Below are 19497 nucleotides of genomic sequence, written 5' to 3'. Positions count from 1 at the left end.
TTAAGCTCCGGCGATTTCTAAAATTGCTTTAAAAGTGCTTGACCAATGTTGCTCTATGTGAGGGTTCTCACATGTGCGAGCTTTCTGAGTGCAAACGTGGGTCCTGCACCATTTCTTGAGTGTTTGCGCTTCAATGCAAAGTTTAGGGAAATCGCAAAGCGCTTAAAAAAGCTCTTTGTAAAGCGATTCGGTGAGCACTTTAAAAAAAAACAAAAAAAAAACATTGTAATTCTTCAGTTTCAGGTCAAAGAATTCACTTCCTAATTGATTTATTAAAAAAAACAAACCAAAAAAAACCCGCTAATTGCCACACAAAAGCACTTAGAAAAGTGCTTTACAAAATCGGAAATTGCCCTGAAAGCACTGGGAAAAGTGCTTACAAAGCAATTACGATTTTATAATGTGAACAAACCATACAAACTAAACAATACAACAGTTAATACAAGACAATGGTGGATTACCGCTGATGCTGTTAACAAATAAACTACAGATTTTTACACTGGGGTGGGCGGTATGCATACGCATTACACAGCATTATGAGACAAAAGGGGAAGAGAGTCCTGGCCAAAAGGCCTTAGTCTAAAGGCTGATAAGAGGGATCTATTGGCTGCCTACACTGTAAACAGATTTTGAATCAATTTTACTTTGAAACTGATCCGGCTGGCGCGAGTACCATGTTCTCTTCTCCGCTCTGGGCTCCAGCTTCACTTTACTTCCTGCTGGGGGAAGTTTAAACAGTAGAGGGCGCTCTACTGTTTTAAACTTCCTGTCGGAGCCCAGTGCTGCGAAGGAACAGCGGAGAGAGCGGGGACACGTGCCAGCGGAACAGGTAATGTATTGCCGCTAGCATTGGTCGTCGGACATTCGAACGCCGCTATCGACACACTCCCGACCCGCCGGCGATCGGTGGGAACTATCGATTTCGGTTGGAAATCGATAGTTCGGTTAGCGTTTGTGCAACGATTTCACAGCAGATTCAATCACGATGAGCGAATCTGCTGTATATCTGCGGGAAAATCGTTAAGTGTATGGGCCCCTTTAAGGTTTAAGGGATAGGACAGTAGGTAAAGCGAAACTGTGTATATGAGATGGTGGTCAGTGGCTGAAGTGTCCTAGGTAGGGGAGTATTCTTGCATGGAGAGGTGAGTTTTCAGATTGCGCCATAGATTTTAGCTCTGGCATACTTTTAATGAATGTCATTGAGCAAAAACTAAATAAAAAAAAAAAGTTAAAACTTAAGTTGATTTAAACATAAAATAAAACTGTGGAATATCAATTTTAGGAGTAGGAAGATGGATACTAATTTCATTAGTTTATTATTGCCTCGGGTGTCCTTTAAAAGGGAACTGAAGAGAGAGGTATATGGAGGCTGTCCTGTGTATTTCCTTTTAATCAATACCAGTTGCCTGGCAGCCCAGCTGGTCTATTTCTCTGCAGTATCATCTGATTAAAACCAGAAACAAGCATGCAGCTAGTCTTGTCAGATCAGACTTATAAGTCTGAATCACTGAAACACCTGATCTGTTGCATGCTTGTTCAGGGGCTATGGCTAATAGTATTAGAGGCAGAGGATCAGCAGGGCTGCCAGGCAACTGGTATTGTCTAAAAGGAAATAAACATGACAGCCTCCATATACCTCTCTCTTCAGTTCCCCTTTAAGTGTGGGTGAGTGACAGATGTGTTCAGGGAGTGTTCCGGAGGAGGGGAGAGGATCAGAAGTCTTGTAAGTGGGAGTGAGAAGAGGTGACCAGAGAGGAAGACAGGAGAATATGGTTAGTAGAGTGGAGATGAAGTGTATGATAGTACCTGGAAACAGCGGTGGCCTCACGAGTCTGTAAGGACTCAAATTCGTGATTCAAATGAGGCTTAATTGCCTCGGCTGTGTGGCTGGAAGAGAGGAGGTTACTTACCTATAAGTCCGCTGTCTTCTATGCGTTCCAAAAGTATTGGACACGTTGCATAACTTGCTATTGCGCACCTCCTCCTTCAAGCCGGAAGGAGGAACTGCGCGGTAGTGAGTCTTGCAACGTGTCCAATAGGATGCGTGCAAGACGTTTTGTAATGCATAGAACACAGTGGACTTATGGGTAACCCCCTATCTCCCAGCCGCACAGCCGAGGCAATTAAGCCTCATTTGAATCACGAATTCGACTCCTTACGGAATGGTGAGCACAACCCTACCTGGAAATAGATTTAGATTGGAAGAAGCTAGGTTGTGGAGAGCTTTGTAAGCGAGATTAAGGATTTTAAATTGTATCTTTTGTTTAACTGGCAGCCAGTGAATGGACTATATTAAATAATAATTGGCCTTTCTGGGTATGCTGAAAAAGGGGCGCCAGGGTCATTTGGGTGCCAAGTGAAGCTGCTAGTAGAATATCTGTAAAATTTTGGATATTCTAGTATGGGACAGGCTAATACTGATATTCTTCTATCACTTTTACCTAGCCCTCTTCTCATGCTAACCCTCCCTCTACCTACTCCTAACCCTAACTTTCCCCAATTCCCCCACCCCCCGCTTGCAATCTATGTTGCTGAAATGTTGCTCTGCCAACATCTGGCAGTGCTTTCCGCCACTATTATTCGCTGGGAAATTTTGTTTCTCCAACAACCTTTCTACCAATCTGTAAACTGCCAGAAATCTGTGTAAGGGTACGTTTCCACTTGTGCGTCGCGATTTGCTAGCGGAAAACTCGTCAATGAATCCGCATACGGTTGCGGATTCGTTAACGTTTTCATGCGGATTTTCACACGGAATCGTTCGCGATTTTAACAACGCGATTTTAACCATGTCAATACCGGCAAGCATTGACATGGGTTTTGTAACGAAATCGCGCGCAGAAACGCCGGGAAAACCGCAAGACTCAAGTGCTTGCGGTTTTCCTATTTAGTTACATGACCGACAATTCGCGTGCGGCGTGCGAATTCTGACTGCTCTGCTGTGCAGATTTTTTCTGCAGATCGAGCCACACAGAATTCCTGACAAGTGTAAACGGCGCCATCCACTAGTATTGTTTGAGCGAATCTGCATGCAGGAAACGCATGCAGATTCGCTCTAGTGGAAACGAGCCCTAATGCTATGAAATCTTGCTGCTCATACTCTTTCCTTATTTGACAGAGTCTGCCATCAGAGATTGAAGTAAAATACAAAATGGCTGAGTGCTACACAATGCTGAAGCAGGATAAAGATGCTGTTGCCATATTGGATGGAATACCTTCCAGGCAAAGAACACCAAAGGTAAACCGTGTCTCTGGTTTTTATCACTGAATCTAATTTTTTTTATTCTGTTTATTTTATTGTTTTCTTTTTATTTGCAGATTAACATGATGCTGGCAAATCTGTACAAGAAGGCAGGACAAGAGCGCTCAGCAGTGACCAGCTACAAAGAGGTGCTGAGGCAGTGTCCACTGGCGCTTGATGCTATATTAGGTACTATCTGATTTTCAACTACTGTCCAGAAAATATAAATATTAAAGTGGAAATCCTTATTTACTGATACATTAGAAATCTGTATAGGGCAGCGGTCCAAAACCTTTTGTGAGCCGAGGACCACTTCAGTATCAGGCAATTTTTTCAAGAACCAGGTGGTGCGTGAATGTGCCCGCGTTGGGGTTAGGGGGCTTGGGGGTGTTCTACAGGCAGTGTCAGTACATAAATTCCTGGCAGCACCAACCCTACCCAACCACTATCCTCATCTCCCTCAGCACTTTTTGCTGACTGGGACTGTTGCATAAACTACCAGTACAGGAAGATACATTTGGTGTGATAGGCGGTGAAAGAGGGGGAGTACTGCTTAGGCTTCCCTTTCTACTGGCACAGTCACCTCTAGCTTTTCTTGACATTGCCTGATTCCACTCGCTCACTTTCCTCTTCCCTTCTCTCCACACTCACTCTACCCACACTCACACTTCACCCTTCTCTTCTCCCCCACACTCGCTTCACCCTTCTCTTCTCCCCCACACTCGCTTCACCCTTCTCTTCTCCCCCACACTCGCTTCACCCTTCTCTTCTCCCCCACACTCGCTTCACCCTTCTCTTCTCCCCCACACTCGCTTCACCCTTCTCTTCTCCCCCACACTCGCTTCACCCTTCTCTTCTCCCCCACACTCGCTTCACCCTTCTCTTCTCCCCCACACTCAGTTCACCCTTCTCTTCTCCCCCACACTCGCTTCACCCTTCTCTTCTCCCCCACACTCGCTTCACCCTTCTCTTCTCCCCCACACTCGCTTCACCCTTCTCTTCTCCCCCACACTCGCTTCACCCTTCTCTTCTCCCCCACACTCGCTTCACCCTTCACTTTCTCCCCCACACTCGCTTCAACCTTTACTTTCTCCCCCACACTCGCTTCAACCTTCACTTTCTCCCCCACACTCGCTTCAACCTTCACTTTCTCCCCCACACTCGCTTCAACCTTCACTTTCTCCCCCACACTCGCTTCAACCTTCACTTTCTCCCCCACACTCGCTTCAACCTTCACTTTCTCCCCCACACTCGCTTCAACCTTCACCTTCTCCCCCACACTCGCTTCAACCTTCACCTTCTCCCCCACACTCGCTTCAACCTTCACCTTCTCCCCCACACTCGCTTCAACCTTCACCTTCTCCCCCACACTCGCTTCAACCTTCACCTTCTCCCCCACACTCGCTTCAACCTTCACCTTCTCCCCCACACTCGCTTCAACCTTCACCCTCTCACCACACTCGCTTCAACCTTTCCCTACAGTTTGTTGTCCATTTTTCCCATACTAACTTTCAGCATCAGCTGCTTACCTTACCTCCATGCAGATGGAACTCAGTGGCTGTCAAGAAAGCAGAGCGTCCCAGTCATCCTCACTGTTGCCACATGGTGTCCATAAAGACAGGAAGCGTGCTGCATTACAAATTACAGTCACCAGGTGGCTGCAGTAAGAATGGTTACAGGCGTTGTTTCTCTCCAGCCTCCTGCTGACTACAGTGAAAATACACTCAGCAATCCGTTCACTGTGCAGTCTGACATACACGGCCCAGCTCAGCACAGCCTGCGGTCCAGCAGTGGGCCACAGTCCGGGGTTTGGGGAGCCCTTGTATAGGGGGGATACACATGGTCCCCTTTATCAAGGATATTGATAGAACAGTGATGATCCTTGAAGAGGACCTTGTGTAGCTACAAAACAATTGTTAATCTATATGGACTACTTGTTCTCAATAAACAAGAAGGATCTACATATCTCTCAAGTTCCTCTTACTTCAGGTGTCCTTTAAAGGGAACCTGTGGTGAGAGGGATATGGAGGTTGTCATATTTCCCTTTAAACAATACCAGTTGCCTGGCAGTCCTCCTGATCCTGTGTCTCTAATACTTTTAGCCATAGACCCTGAACAAGCATGCAGCAGATCAGGTACTCTGACTCAGGTTTTACTGGATTAGCCATATGCTTGTTCCAGGGTTTTGTCTCATACCTCATACCCCTGTTTGTGCTGTGAGCGGAAAAAAAGGCTTTCTCTGCATACAGCATCTCCTTGTGTAAAGAGCGCCGAACGGTTGAATGATGCACAGTGACTCCATCTGCAGCAAGATGATGTTGTAGGTATTTGGTGCTGGTCTGTGGGTTGACGCTGACTGTTCTCACCATTCGTCACTTCTGTTTATTTGAGATTTTTCTTGGTCTGCCACTTCGAGCCTTAACTTGAACTGAGCCTGTGGTCTTCCATTTCCTCAATATGTTCCTAACTGTGGAAACAGACAGCTGAAATCTCTGAGACAGCTTTCTATATCCTTCCCCTAAACCATGATGGTGATCTTTGTCTTCAGGTCATTTGGGAGTTGTTTTGAGACCCACATGCTGCTACCCTTCAGAGAAATTTAAGAGGGAAACTTACTATTGACCCCCTTAAATACTCTTTATTATAATTTGATTCACCTGTGTATGTAAATCAGGGGTCACTGAGCTTACCAAGCCAATTTGAGTTCCAGTAATTTAGTTTTGGAATCCATAAAATGGCAATGCCCAAATTTATGCACCTGCCTTATTTTATTTAAACAATTATTGTTATTGCACACTTTCTGTAAATACACTAAAGTTCATTTCACTTCTCAAATATCACTGTGTGTTGCTCCTATATGATATATATAACTGACAATTTTTATCGTAACAACCAACGATATATATACAGGAAAATCATGACGATTAACAACGTTGCCCAAACTTTTGCATCCCACTGTATAGGGTACTCTATCCTCTCTAATTATTAAAAAAAATCATTGAAAAGAAGAGGTATCTTGCCTCTTAAAGAGAATCTGTATTGTTAAAATCGCACAAAAGTAAACATACCAGTGCGTTAGGGGACATCTCCTATTACCCTCTGGCACAATTTCGCCGCTCCCCGCCGCATTAAAAGTGGTTAAAAACAGTTTTAAAAAGTTTGTTTATAAACAAACAAAATGGCCACCAAAACAGGAAGTAGGTTGATGTACAGCATGTCCACACATAGAAAATACATCCATACACAAGCAGGCTGTATACACCCTTCCTTTTGAATCTCAAGAGATCATTTGTGTGTTTCTTTTCCCCTGCATCTCTCATGCACTGAAGTTTCAGGCTGCTCTTTTCTTCCTGCAAACAGCTTTGCCCTTGTCTGAATTTCCTCAGTATGTGAAAGCCCAGCCAGTTCAGCGGAGGATTTATCCAGCTTGTAAAAGATAAGAGAGCAGAGAGAAGCTGCACTAATCTAAATATCACACAGGCAGTGTGCAGAGAGGGGCCTGAAAGGGGGAGTTCATAGCAGAACCACAACACTGAAGAACTTGGCAGCCTTCCAGACACAGGCCGACAAGTCTGACAGGGGAAAGATACATTGATTTATTACAGAGACTGTGATAGCAGAAAGTGTTGCAGTAAGCCAGAACACATTAGAATAGCTTTTGGAACTTGTAGGATGATAAAAAACAGGATGCAATTTTTGTTACGGAGTCTCTTTAAGACAAAAAAAGACCATTTATTGAAAACTAATTTTTTTATTCATACAAAAATAAAGCTGTTGACAATGCGTTCCATGGGTCTTCAGCCGCTTCCTTAGGTCAATAACACGGGGTAAATCTGTTCTGCAGTCAAGCATGGGGACCTATATTGACAATCTGATTTCCTGAAAAATCTTAATTTTATTCGCGCAATCTGATTTCCCGTTTTTAGTCGATCGGGAGGGGTGGATTTTTCTGATCAATTAATTATTATGAAAATGGAATGGTGTGTGTTGTAGTGTCAATTTACTAATATACGGTATACTCCAAAGCAATTTTTCCTCAGTTTGTAATCCATTTTTTTCATAATGGGAAAAACATTGTGTGTGTGTGGTACATTTATCATATTTTTGAAAGGTTACCATCAGAAAAATTGTATGGTGTCTGGCCAGTGACCACCTTTATACCATACTTTGCTCTTCCCCCTAGAGGCAGATCTTAAAGGTGGCCACACACCATGCAATTTTCATGCAATCTGGCTGTACAATCAATCGCCAAGTGCTGTTATGCTGGGTACACACTATGACATTTTGTGGTCGATTTACTGTTAGATCGATTATTTCCAACATGTCCGATTTGCTTTCCGATCGATTTCCGAGCATTTTCTGATCGATTTCCTATTAAAGTTAAAGGAAATCGATCGGAAAATGCTCGGAAATCGATCGGAAAGCAAATCGAACATGTTGGAAATAATCGATCTGACAGTAAATTGACCATAAAATCTCAGTGTGTACCCAGCACTATACTACATGGTGGTAAGATTGAATAAAAATTGTCAGATTGCATGCAAATTGTATGGTGTGTGGCAATCTATACTCTAGTTGCCACTGCTAATAATAAATGGATCTGCTGTGTCCCAAGTAGAGTCCTTTGAATTCCTTGGGTCTTTCGCCTCTAACAACCAAAAATTGGAAAGCAGCATTGTTGCCACCATCAAGAAAGCCCAACAGAGGGTGTACCCAGGTATTCACTTCCCTCCAGATTCTGTTTCAAATAAAATAAAAATTGTCATTAATCCTTGCATTTTATTGAGGTAAACTGAATCATGAATACCATTTCTGAAGATTTTTACAGAAAAATTTGGAGATGTAGTGGTAATTTTATATTTGTTTTTTTAATCTTCTTGAGTTTATTGTTGTACTTTTTGTTGTTGTTTTGCCGGTCTAGTTTAAAGCAAAGCATGCTGGCATGTGCTGCAGGTCGCATCCTTACTGGTAACATAAATGACAGGTGGTTTCACTGATGAATATGCATCTTATGCGGTATACTTGCATCTGAGAAGGGATAATTTTCCTCCAGGACTGAACAAAGCTTGTAATTGGTAATCATTAATCTGTCAGTGGAATAGTTGTGTCTGCATGTATTACAGGTAAAAATAGAAGTGTTTTGAATGTGCTGTGTAATTAGAGTTGGAGAGAAGCAGTGCGTTATTGTAGCACCTGAAGGGTCCTTTGCCTTGTCGGGCTCAAAATGGAAGTGCTCTGCAGAGACTTGCTACTTACTGAATGATCTGCTGGTACACAGCAAAATGTCATTTTGTAGAGAAAGCAGAATGAGTCATACACTGTAAATGGGAGAATGAGTCATCCACAGTAGATTGAACAGATCTGAGGAAATCTGCATATCAGAACATTTCCCTTGCAAGCACATACAGTAGTGTAATAAAGACAGCCTTTGACCCAATCTTCATATCTGAGATGCGCATCTGATAAATGTATTGTTTCATATCATTCATACGATTAACGTTGCCCAAACTTTCGCATCCCACTGTATAGGGTACTATATCTTAAAAAAGATCATTAAAGAGGAGAGGTATTTTACTTCTTAAGACAAAAAAAGAGCAATTATTGAAAACCAATTTTTATTCATACAAAAATAAAGCTAATCCTGCCATCATTTGATCATTTGATGTATATCATTGTCTGTATCGTTATGTATCCCTTGTTTGTTTTCTTACATTGTACAGCGCCACGGAATATGTTGGTGCTTTATAAATAAATAATAATAATCATCGTCGTCGTAGGGGTGAACTTGGGGTTTTCCACCAGCAGATAAAATAAAGCTATGTACACACTGGGGAGTCGCTCTCCATTTATTTGATGGGTGGGAGATATGCATACATGCGCACATACACACATACTTGCCGGTGTTTTAAGTGTGTTACATTCTACTGACATTTGCAACTTGACAATGAGAGCTATAGTACTTCAAGTGTGGTGCAGACCCTTTTGTTGGATTGCTGGACTAGTGATGCCTTTGGTACAGGGGTGGTGGGTCTAGGCACGCACACTGCTTTTTGGGAATTGAGTGCTCCTTCAGCAAAGTTTACATCGGCTATGTACACACTTACAAGATTTATTACCCAAAGCAATATGTAAACATAATTTTTTCGGCAGCTCTTGCTCGATTGCTGTACAAACTTACTGTTCCACTCCTGACTGAGCATTGTGTACTGCCTTATGGAGGGGAGGCTCATGAACACCACCAAGCTGCAGAAACGTCCATTGAAGGGAATAGAATAAAGCGGGGTTCAGCTATCTGACAGGGTGGTTTTACCGGGTAGGCCAATGACATCGACATAATGCCCCCATTTACAATTTTTTTTGGGGGGGAGGGGGGGGGGGGCAAGGACCATCTGAAGTGTGAATGTATTGTCATACTGGTTGCACAACTAGGGCCTGTACACACTGCTGCATTTTGCGTTGCATTTTTAAAATTGCATGCATCTTTTTAAGTGGAAGGTCTTTTGAAAAATCATGAAAATGGTGACCAGTACACACTGGTGCAGTGCATTTTTAGAAAAAAAACACAATTGCGGAGACTGCTGTGCTTTTTAAGTGCTGCGTTTGAAAAAAATGCATACAGTGGGTTGCAAAAGTTTTCGGCCCCCTAGAAGTTTTCCACATTACTGCCACAAACGTGCATCAATTTTATTGGAATTCCACGTGAAAGACCAATACAAAGTGGTGTACATGTGAGAGGTGGGTCGAAAATCATACATCATTCCAAACATTTTTTACAAATAAAGAACTGCAAAGTGGGGTGTGCGTAATTATTCAGCCCCAAGTCAATACTTTGTAGAACCACCTTTTGCTGCAATTACAGCTACCAGTCTTTTAGGGTATGTCTCTACCAGCTTTGCCCATCTAGAGACTGAAATCCTTGCCCATTCTTCTTTGCAAAACAGCTCCAGCTCAGTCAGATTAGATGGACAGCGCATATGAACAGCAGTTTTCAGATCTTGCCACAGATTCTCGATTGGATTTAGATCTGGACTTTGGGCCATTCTAACACATATGTTTTGTTTTAAACCATTCCATTGTTGCCCGGGCTTTATGTTTAGGGTCATTGTCCTGCTGGAAGGTGAACCTCCGCCCCAGTCTCAAGTCTTTTTTGCAGTCTCCAAGAGGTTTTCTTCCAAGTTTTCCCTGTATTTGGCTCCATTCATCTTCCCATCAACTCTGGCCAGCTTCCCTGTCCCTGCTGAAGAGATGTACCCCCAGAGCATGATGCTGCCACCACCATATTTGACAGTGGGTATGCTGCTGCGTAATATGTTGGCGCTTCATAAATATAATAAATAATAATAATGGTGTGTTCAGAGTTATGTGGAGTGTTAGTTTTCCGCCACACATAGCGTTTTGCATTTTGGCCAAAAAGTTCCATTTTGGTCTCATCTGACCAGAGCACCTTCTTCCACATGTTTGCTGTGTCCCCCACATGGCTTGTGGCAAACTGCAAACGGGACTTCTTATGCTTTCTGTTAACAATGGCTTTCTTCTTGCCACTCTTCCATAAAGGCCAACTTTGTACAGTGCATGACTAATAGTTGTCCTATGGACAGAGTCTCCCACCTGAGCTGTAGATCTCTGCAGCTCGTCCAGAGTCACCATGGGCCTCTTGACTGCATTTCTAATCAGCGCTCTCCTTGTTCAGCCTGTGAGTTTAGGTGGATGGCCTTGTCTTGGTAGGTTTACAGTTTTGCCATACTCATTTCATTTCTGAATGATCGTTTGAACAGTGCTCCGTGGAATGTTCAAGGCTTTGGAAATCTTTTTGTAGCCTAAGCCTGCTTTAAATTTCTCAATAACTTTATCCCTGACCTGTCTTGTGTGTTCTTTGGACTTCACGGTGTTGTTGCTCCCAATATTCTCTTAGACAACCTCTGAGGCCCTCGCAGAGCAGCTGTATTTGTACTGACATTAGATTACACACAGGTGCACTCTATTTAGTCATTAGCACTCATCAGGCACTGTCTATAGGCAACTGACTGCACTCAGATCAAAGGGGGCCGAATAATTATGCACGCACCACTTTGCAGTTATTTATTTGTAAAAAATGTTTGGAATCCTGTATGATTTTCGTACACCACTTTGTGTTGGTCTTTCATGTGGAATTCCAATAAAATTGATTCATGTTTGTGGCAGTAATACGACAAAATGTGGAAAACTTCAAGGGGGCTGAATACCTTTTGCAACCCACTGTGCATATATAGATATGTATGTGTATGTGTATTTATTTATTTATTTTTGTATGTGTATTAATTTTTTTTTTTTTTTAATTTATATAACGCCAACATCTTCCGTAGGGCTGTACATAGTACAAACAAATAATGGGGAACAAATATACATAAGAAATACAAGACACTGTACAGTCATGACATTGAATAGAATACAAATGCATACTTAGTTGATGTGTAGTTGGTACATGTACATATGTTAAAATTACAGCGGTATGAGAAACACTAGGAGGGGGTCCCTACCCTTGCGAGCTTACAATCTAGAGGGTAGTCGGGAGGAAACACAAGGATTAGTGGGTGAGCCAGTGTGCCTTCAGTGCTGCCTAAAGCAAATTATAGGCTTGTCTGAACAGGTGTGTTTTCAGAGTATGTTTGAAGGTTTCCAGACTCGTGGCATGACGAACCGGCTGAGGGAGAGAGTTCCAAAGGAAAGGGATAGCCCGTGAGAAGTCTTGGATGCGAGAGTGAGAGGAGGTGACTAGGCTGGAGGACAAAAAGGTCTCCTGTGAGGAACAGAAGGTCCGGGCGGGGAGGTATCTGGAGATTAACCACTTGAGGACTTAGCCTTTTCCCCCCCCCTTAAGACCCGCGCTTTATGATCTGTGCTGGGTGGGCTCTGCAGCCCCCAGCACAGATCAGGTTGCAGGCAGAGCGATCAGATCGCCCTCCTTTTTTCCCCCCTATGGGGATGATGTGCAGGGGGGGTCTTATCACTCCTGCCGGCTGGCATGTTGCGGGGGGGCACCTCAAAGCCCCCTCCGCAGCGAAATTTCCCCCTCCCTCTCCTTCCTCTCACCCTTGGTGATCGGGGCTGCACAGGACGCTATCCGTCCTGTGCAGCCTGTGACAGGCTGTCCTCTGTCACATGGCGGCGATCCCCGGCCGCTGATTGGCCGGGGATCGCCGATCTGCCTTACGGCGCTGCTGTAGCAGCAGCGCCGTTAAATGTAAACAAAGGAGACAAACGTCTCCTGCGTTTACATTTAGTCTGCGAGCCGCGATCAGCGGCTCGCAGGCTATTCACGGAGACCCGCTCCGTGATCTAACAGGAAACGGTCGCTCGCGAGAGCGGCCTTTCCTGATTAATTAGGGAGGCACCTGGCGACGCAGATGTGCGTCGCTGGTCCTCCAGCTACCACTTTGCCGCCGCACAGTATGAGTGTTGTTGTTTAGTTGCTTCTTGTGAAAGGAATGGACGGATTCTGGAAATGTTTTTGAGATGTAAGTAGCAGGAGGTAGTTAAAGTGTTAATATGTGGTTTAAAAGGGAAGGGCCAAGCAAAATAAAAAAATGAGTTTCACTTACCTGGGGCTTCAACCATTTTTACGCATTACTGGTTCAATGCGTAAAAATTTACGCGTTGAACCAGTAATGCGTAAAAATGTATGTGTTAATGTTCCTGCACTCGTGGGAATGCGTAAAAATGTACGCAATGCGTCCCGCCGACCTCCGAGGTCGGCAAGCTGCCAGCGGGAGACTGGAGCAGCAGTGAGTGACTACGAGGGCACAGGATGGCTGCATGGGGCTGGTAGAAGCCCCAGGTAAGTGAAACTATTTTTTTTATTTTGCTTGAACCTTCACTTTTAAAGGAGAGCTCAGAGTCCAGAGTTACCTCTAGGCAACGAGCTTTGGGGGTTGATGCTATTGGGGTGTTATCTACATTGATTGTGACAATGGGAGGTGGAACAGAGAGCGAAGGTGGAAATATCATATCACAATCTCCGTTTTGCTCATATTGAGTTTAAGGAAGCAGGATGACATAAATGTAGATACAGCGGATAGACATTCGGGGACTTTTGATAGTAGTGTGGAGAGGTCTGGAGCAGAACCATAAATTTGGGTGTCATCAGCATAGAGGTGATATTGAAACCCAAAAGAGCTTATTATTTGTCCCAGGCCATGGGTGTAAATGAAAAAGAGGAGGGGTCCAAGGACAGACCCTTGTGGTACTCCCACAGACAGTGGGCGCGGAGAGGAGTTTGTATTGGCATCGGAGACCATGAAGGAATGTCCAGACAGGTAAGAGTTGATTCAGGAGTGTGCTAGGTCCTTTATTCCCAGTGTTGAGAGGGTCTGGAGAAGTAGGGTGTGATCAACAGTGTCGAAGGCGGAGGACAGATCTAGGAGTATTAGTACCGAAAATCTGCCTTTGGGTTTAGCAACTAGGAAGTCATTGGCAACCATAGTGAGAACGGTTTCCGTAGAGTGTTGAGAGCGGAAGCCAGACTGGAAGGGGTCCAACAGGGAATTGGCAGAGAGAAAGTTAGACAACTCTGACTAAATGTGGCGTTCCAGCAGTTTGAAGGCAAAGGGAAGGAGAGAGACTGGGCGGTAATTAGAAAGGACAGTAGGGTCTAAGGAGGGTTTTTTTCTAAATTAGGGGTGTTATGATAGCTTGTTTAAATGAAGAAGGGAAAATGCCAGTTGAGGTGGAAAGGTTAAACAGTGTTGTTAAAGCAGGAATGAGGGGGGAGGAGAGCTGGGGGATAAGATGAGAAGGAATAGGGTCCAAGGCGCATGTAGTAAGATGAGCTTTAGAGATTAGTGAAGAAAGACGCTGTTCAGTTAAGGCGGAGAAGATTGTTAGCAGGGAGGAGGTTTGAGTGAGTGGTTATGTGGAGATGGATAGTTGATAGTAGGGGAGCTGCCGGGCAGAGAGGAAAAAGGTAGAGGTGAATGGACCGGTGAAGAGGGTTGCTTTTGAAAGCTGTTCTGTAGTGTTTCAATTTTGTTCAAAAAATATTCTGCAAAGTCTTCTGCAGACCAGCCTGTGGTTGTAGGGGGAGGCGGTGGGCGGAGAAGAGAGCTGAAGGTGTTAAAAGTTGTTTTGGGTTATGGGATTGTGAAGAAATAAGTGTAGAAAAGTATGACTGCTTTGCAAGTGAGAGAGCGTCCCTGAGCTGCAGCAGCGTGTTTTTATAGTGGACGAAGTCATCTGCATTGGAGCTTTTCCTCCACGGTCGTTCTGCTGCCCTGGACTGTCTTTTCAGTTGTTTGATCTAGTCTCAGCAAAATCGCAAGTGCACAAAAATCACAAGTAGAAATTGAATTAAAAACACAATCGCACAACGTTTGCGATTGTGCTTGCAATTTTCAGTGTGTACAGGCCCTTAATGTGATCAGGTAAAGCTGTCCAGAACAAACTTTTATTATCACCTAAAAGGCCAAACCTACTACAATAAAAAAAGAGTGAATTTACGTAATTGGGGGGGGGGGAATAAATTTGACTCTAAAGTCTGCACAGCAGCCACTTTGGTGTGGTGTAATTTTACATCCTGGTTCATTCAGTTGCCAACAAAAAGAAATGGTGATCATGGAAACGTTTCATCTCTATTTTGTTATTGGCAGTGCTTGCTTTCTCAGGTAAAATTCATTTGTATACAGAAAACACAGCTCTGTTAACTATTCTATTACAAAGCAAAAAAAAATTAAAAGTGGACACCAACTCTAAGCAAGTTTAGTACTATATGTACTTTTTTTTTTTTTTTTTTTTTTTAACACATGAGGTACACTTTAACTCCAAGCTCCATCACCTGTATATGGGGCTTTTTTTCTTTATTGGGTTTCTTGGCTAAAATAATGGCAATATCTGTGCATAGTGGGATGAGAGGGTAAAAGCTTGTTGTTAGTTGATTGATTATACTTTAAGTGGTAGGGCAAATCCTATCATAAACCTGTTCTTGTTCCATGTAGCAAAGAGTCATGGATGCTAAGTTGTTCTTGGAAAGGCCTCTGAGCATGCTAAAAGGACAAAATAAAATGGAAGCTGCCACTGTGTGAAAGCTGTTGGACTGGTCATTGAACATAACTCTAACATTCATTTTTGTTTTTCAAAGGTTTGTTGTCCTTGTCTGTGAAAGGGGCAGAAGTGGCATCAATGACCCTGAATGTTATCCAGAGTATTCCTAACTTAGACTGGCTATCTGCATGGATTAAAGCTTATGCGTTTGTGCACACTGGGGATAACACAAGAGCAATTAACACAATCTGGTAAGAGGAGGTGTATGTCCATAGCTGTTATTAATGTATATACTCGCATATAAGCCTAATTCTTCAGCACAAAAAATGTGCTGAAAAGTTGCCCCTCGGCTTTATATTAAGGTCAGTGGAGCAGAATGGATGGTAGAGCAGGTTTTGTTACTGGCAGAGGAGCTTTAGGATTGTGCACCAGTAAGCCTACTCTTGCCAGATGGCTCCCTGCTGTGTACGTGCCCTCCATCCCCTGCAACATGGTGTGCAGAGTGCTCTGCTCAAGACTACCTTTGTCCCCTGGCTTGTGAGTCTGAGTGCGCAAGCAACGTGTCAGTGGTGCAATAATCAGGCATTCTTCCTGTGTGGCAATCGCTGTCTCATATCTGACGACATCTAGCGGCGTCTTAAGACACATCTGTATCATCCTTTGGGCACACATGACTATGGGGAGAGTAGCTGTCTTGCACTGGGGGCACATCAGGCTACTGTGGAGGTGGCTATACTGGGTAGGAGGCTTATACAGGAGTCAGTCACTTTTTTCCTGGTTTCTGATGGAAAAGTGGGTACCACTGCTTATATGAAAGTATTACACAGTATATTCTGTCTATATTCTGCTTTATACTGTATAGCCAATTTGTAAAACCCACAAGGTTATTATGATACACACGCTGGAGGTTGTTATACTTACTGCTAACCAGGGGTGTAACAATAGACCCTGCAAGGGATGCCTCCGCAGGGGTGCCCAGAAGCCACAGGGGGTCCGTGGGAGGGGGAAGAGTTTGAGAGACTGACAATTAAGGGCATGGAGAGAAAAAACGTATTCTGTTTTTGCAACATTGTTATATTGATTGCCTGTGTCCTCCACACAGATAAGGAATCATACACACATTGGAATTTGTACACTGTCCCTGCACCCTAGGGTTCGTAAAAAAAAAATCTGTCTCTCACTGCCGCAAAGTTCTGATGACTTCATGTACAACGTTACAAACAAAGGAGTCACATTTTGAAAAAAAGTTGTAGACTGTCCCTTAGTAATCACTCCAAGAGATTCCTAGATTCTTATCACACACAGTCTAGTGACATTATGGTGTCTGATTACTTTTACAACACAATGGAGTGGGTAAGATTGATGTCTGACTGTCGCTGCCTCATTAAGAGCTTGTGTCTCATACTGAGTCCAACATCCTGTAATTACAGTATCAATCAGTGACATTTTTAATGTTTTGCCAAAGTTACATTGAATACTATATCTTACGTTCAGCATGTCATTGTTGTTCCTCCATATAGCATGTGCTCGCATGTAGTAAAATAATACGGCTGTGTGTGTATGTATATACTGGGAGCAGAGCTGCAACGAGGGACTTGTCGGCTGCAAGGGGATGGAGGAAGCCCCGGGTAAGTAGATCTGGGGGTAGCATAGATTGCCTGATGTTTCCTTTAAGTCTAAGTGTTTTTATCTGCATGGGGAAAACACATTGGTCCTCAGTTTTCCAGTGCAGAAAGCAAGGGAGGTGGGGGTGAGGGGGCCCCATGCAAAGTTTTGCAGGGGAGCCCAGTGATGTCTAGTTACGCCCCTGCTGCTAACTTTGGTATATGTGGTTTAATTGAAGTTAGAGTGATATGGAGGCTGCCATTCTATTTTTTTTAATTTTTTTTCTGTTCAACACCAGTTTCCTGGCAACCCTGCTGCAGTAGTCACACACCGGAAATGAGCATGCAGCTAATTTTCGTCTGAAACCATTGCTCTGCATGCTTGTTCAGGGTCTATGAATAAAAGTATTGGAGGCTGAGGCTTGGCAAGATGGACAAGCAAAATGAATTGTTTAAAAGGAAATATTTATGGCGGCCTCCATATCCCTCTCACTTCAGGTGTCCTTAAAAGTTCTAGCCTTGGCCCATTCTAAAAGGGAAGGGTTATAAAGTGAAGGGAAGTGACACTGAAGCAAAAACAAACAAACTTATATTATAAAGTTGTATGTGTAGTATGGATAGTTCATAGAATGTTAGTAGCATGGTGGTAGTAGTAGCATAAAAAAAAGTAGCATAGAAAAGTTTATTTTCAGGTTTGTTTGTTTTTTTGTTGTGTTTTTTTTTTTTTTTTTTTGCATCATTCTCTATTATTTGGAGTTTACAAACTATACGCTGTATTTTAAACTGATACAGAGCAGGAAATTTCAAAGGGTCATAAGCTCTGCAGTAAAACCTTAAACAAAGAAGAATCGGTGAAATACAGATTGAGATAAGTGCTTCAGAAAAGAGCACTGTAGGTTAGAGTTCAGGGAAGCTCTTTTGCATAGATAACTGAAGTTTCTTAAAGGGGCCCATACACTGGTCATTTCATCGATCGATTCTATGGAATCGATTGATTGGATATCACATCTATAGAATCAGCTGATTGATAGATCAAATAGATTAAAAATCGGCCGCAAATCGATCTGACTGGATGGAAAATCTAGGTCGATCTACTGCTGGCAGCAGATCAATGGCCCATCTACACGAGGCGATCCGGCGGCTTGATTAGCCGCCGGATCGCCTCTTCCGCATACCCGCGCATACCCGCCGCGTCCCTGCTCGCCCGCGTGTGCGTCGCATTCGATCCGCCCTCGTCCCTGCCCGGCGCCGCTTATCTTCCGCTCGATTCCCTGCCATTGTCCCCTCGTGGGGAACGAGCAGGGAGTCGGCGGTGGCGAGATCCGACCTGTCAGATCTTATCAATCGAGCCGCATCAGCAGCTCGATTGATAAGGCACATCGCCGAAACCTCGCCCCGTGTAGACTGGGCTATAGAGTTGCATTTGATCTAATGGTCCAATAATGCATTTAGATACATTTTCAATAGATTTCCAATAGATTTAATTCTGAAATCTATTGGAAATCTGTTCCTAGTGTGTGGCACACATCAGATTCCTGTCAGATTCGACTTGACAGGCATCTGACAGAAATCTGATGATCGAATCTGCTGCAAATCCATAAGTGTATGGCCATCTTTACTCTTCCTGTACTGGAAACAATACAAGACTCAAATCTGTGCCCCTTATGTTCTATTTCTTAGCTGTACAACACATGCAAATCATTATATTATAACTTTATTTTTCTTCAGACTCCCTTTTTAAGAGCTGGCCTGTGCTCTATCTGCACTTTAACATAGGGATGATAAAGAGACTTAAGAGTAAATCTCTAGAAGTAGTGGAGACTGTTTCAAAACATTGTTTCACATTAAGCACAGTATAACGACTTACAATGTGCTTAGTAGGTTGTCATGCCTGTCGCCTAAAAAGGCAAAATAAAGGTATAGTGCATTATTGATCAGGGCCTGTCTTTCATATACTTGAATATGTTTCACTGCTGACAGTCTCAATTTGTCAGTTTAAATAAAGAGAAGTGAATACCAGAGGCTTTATTTGTGTGCCACTGTCTTTTCCACTGACCTGATCACCACTCCCGCTTCAGGGGAATGTGTACAAGCAGCCACGTAACTAGAGGAGCAGCCTCTGTGTACAGTAAACCTAATATCTAATAAGACTCTTAATCCAGTCTATGGGATCTATTCACAAAGCGGTGATAACCCAGTTAAAGTGAATGTTTACCAATTAAAAAATAAAAAAGTCAGATACTCGCCTAAGGAGAGGGAAGGCTCGGTCCTAATGAGCCTTCCCTCTCCTCTCCCGGTGCCCGGTCCCGCGCAGGATCCCCCGTAGCCGTATTCGACCAGTTTGGTCAAATACTGCCACTTCCGCAGCCGAAGGGAGCTTTCGGGAGCCTTCGGAAGCACTCAGGCTCCCGAAGACGGGCCGCTCCATACTACGCATGCGCGAGCGCAGTATGAAGCGGCCCGTCTTCGGAAGCCCGAGTGCTCCCGAAGACCTCCGAAGTCCCTGCGGCGGCTGACGCGAACGGGGGAGCCAGCGCAGCACCGAGGGCACAGGGAGAGGAGAGGGAAGGCTCATTAGGACCGAGCCTTCCCTCTCCTTAGGTGAGTATCTGACTTTTTTATTTTTTAATTGGTAACCACTGG

General features: G+C 43.8%; 1 protein-coding gene across 4 annotated transcripts in view; it reads left to right on the top strand.

Annotated features, from left to right (window-relative positions):
- The window catches only part of ANAPC7 (anaphase promoting complex subunit 7), a 79042-nt gene that overhangs the window by 29144 nt on the left and 30401 nt on the right, over window positions 1–19497 (top strand). For all 4 annotated transcript variants that reach the window (XM_068245406.1, XM_068245397.1, XM_068245415.1 and 1 more), the window contains exons 3-5: window positions 3116–3235; window positions 3316–3427; window positions 15348–15501. In XM_068245406.1, coding sequence (XP_068101507.1) covers window positions 3116–3235; window positions 3316–3427; window positions 15348–15501 — 386 coding nt within the window. The remainder of the gene's footprint in view (window positions 1–3115; window positions 3236–3315; window positions 3428–15347; window positions 15502–19497) is intronic.

This window comes from Hyperolius riggenbachi, chromosome 1 (assembly GCF_040937935.1).
Source record: "Hyperolius riggenbachi isolate aHypRig1 chromosome 1, aHypRig1.pri, whole genome shotgun sequence".
NCBI lineage: Eukaryota > Metazoa > Chordata > Amphibia > Anura > Hyperoliidae > Hyperolius > Hyperolius riggenbachi.
The sequence above is the reverse complement of the archived record's forward strand: the minus strand, read 5'-3'. Positions and strand labels throughout refer to the sequence as shown.